General features: G+C 37.4%; 1 protein-coding gene across 1 annotated transcript in view; it reads left to right on the forward strand.

The window, feature by feature from the left end:
• The window catches only part of LOC107560764 (structural maintenance of chromosomes protein 6), a 25,705-nt gene extending 23,820 nt beyond the window's left edge, over positions 1–1,885 (forward strand). The window contains exons 22-23 of the mRNA XM_016245023.1: positions 1,260–1,357; positions 1,508–1,885. Coding sequence (XP_016100509.1) covers positions 1,260–1,357; positions 1,508–1,604 — 195 coding nt within the window. The 3' untranslated portion in view covers positions 1,605–1,885. The remainder of the gene's footprint in view (positions 1–1,259; positions 1,358–1,507) is intronic.
• The last annotated feature ends 20 nt before the right edge of the window (positions 1,886–1,905 follow it).

Here is a 1,905-nt window from a genome sequence, read left to right on the forward strand (position 1 = left end):
GCAAACAGTTTGCTGAAGACAACCTGTCAAAGAGCATGAATTACTGGAACCATGTCCTGTGGTCTGATGAGACTAAGATAAACTTGTTTGGCTCAGATGGTGTCAAGCATGTGTGGCGACGCCCTGGTGAGGAGTAACAAGGAAATTGTGTCTTGCCTACAGTCAAGCATGGTGGTGGTAGCATCATGGTCTGGGGCTGCATGAGTGCTGCTGGTACTGGAGAGCTGCGGTTCATTGAGGGAAACATGGATTCCAACATGTACTGTGATATTCTGTAGCAGAACATATTGCCCTCCCTTCAGAAACTGGGGAACTGCAGATGCAAATTAGCTTTATAGCTAACTCTGGCACAACACTGTTGTTGTGCGTTGTCCCTGTACAAATAAATTGAATTTAAAAAAAAAAGATAACAATGGTGCTCACACAAAATATTGACACTTTGGACTCAGTTTTGACATATTCACTTAGGGTGTGTACTCACTTTTGTTGCCAGTTATTTAGACAACAATGGCTGTATGTTGAGTTTTTTTTAGAGGACAGTAAATCTGTACTGCTATACAAGCTGCACATTGACTAGTCTAAAGTATATCCAATTTTCATTTCTATAGTATTGTCCCTTGACAACATATAATAAAATGGTTGCTGAAATGTGAGGGGTGTACTCACTTTTGGGAGATACTGTATATACACCATTCACAAGTTTGGGGTCATTGAGATTTTATTTTTTAATAAAATGTTTATTACTCACTTTTTATGCATTAAACTATTCAAAAGTGTGACCAAAAATACATTTATAGTGTTAGAAAAGATTTATATTCTTTAAATAGGTGTTGTTGTTTTGAACTTTATATTCACAAAAATATTAAGCAGCAGAACTGTTTTCAACATTGATAATAATATGAAATGTTTCTTGTGCAGCAAATCAGACACTCAGACACTGACCAAGTATTTTGTTATCAGTGTATTTTTCGGGTGCCGTAACTGGATAAAAAATATTTTTTTACAAATACACAAATACAATGTAGTCTCTCAGTTGAATGGGTGGCCATAAAGGATGTATACATAATTATACAAAGAAAAAAAAATTGTTTATAGTAGTTTTGGACGCTGCTGTCACTGCTTGATATATCATGTCAAGTAGCCAAATAACATGTTGTGCGAATACAGTAGGACATTTGTCGTGGCTGCTGATGACAATCAGGTGACTGGAGTCCTGGAGAAGCGTGTGCAGTCACTATATTGTGTGTTTGCTCTCTCAGGACATGGTAAACCGGAGGATCTCGATGGATATGATGCTGAAGGTAGCTGCCAGTCAGCGCTACAAACAGTTTATTTTCCTCACGCCGCAGAGCATGAGGTAAAGAGCTTCCCTGGTGTTCATGTAAAAATGTGCAGACGTAGTTAGATTAGAAGACATGATTGTGTTAATTGCCTTATTCTTATCATTTATAACGCTAACGTTTTAAATTGATAGTAAAAGTGTAGTGTTCTGCTTTCCTTTTCCCAGTTCTCTGCCTGTCAACAGCCTAATCCGTATCCTCCGTCTGAAAGACCCTGACCGTAGCCAGTCTGCTCTACCTTTCGGTCAGAAGAACCCAGAATGATGCTGTTGTCCAATGAACATCATCTTATGTGTGTGAGGCAAAAGTCAAAGCAGGCAAAGTACTTGCAGCTGACAGCTGCACTTTACAGCTCTCTGTTGCACATATGTTTACAGGTTATTTAAATGTATATTAATTTAGTTATTTAAAACCAAATTTTGCAGGTCTAGTTTTGTTCTGCACTTTAAATCTTTCTAAAAGAATAGTTTTAGGTTTATAAATTTGAACGTGATTCCAATGTTATGTGCATTTATACTTGGTTGAATAAACCTGTTGAATAAGTCATTTAAAAGCCGCTTATAGC

Source organism: Sinocyclocheilus grahami, unplaced genomic scaffold (genome assembly GCF_001515645.1).
Source record: "Sinocyclocheilus grahami isolate Dianchi unplaced genomic scaffold, SAMN03320097.WGS_v1.1 scaffold742.1, whole genome shotgun sequence".
Lineage (NCBI taxonomy): Eukaryota > Metazoa > Chordata > Actinopteri > Cypriniformes > Cyprinidae > Sinocyclocheilus > Sinocyclocheilus grahami.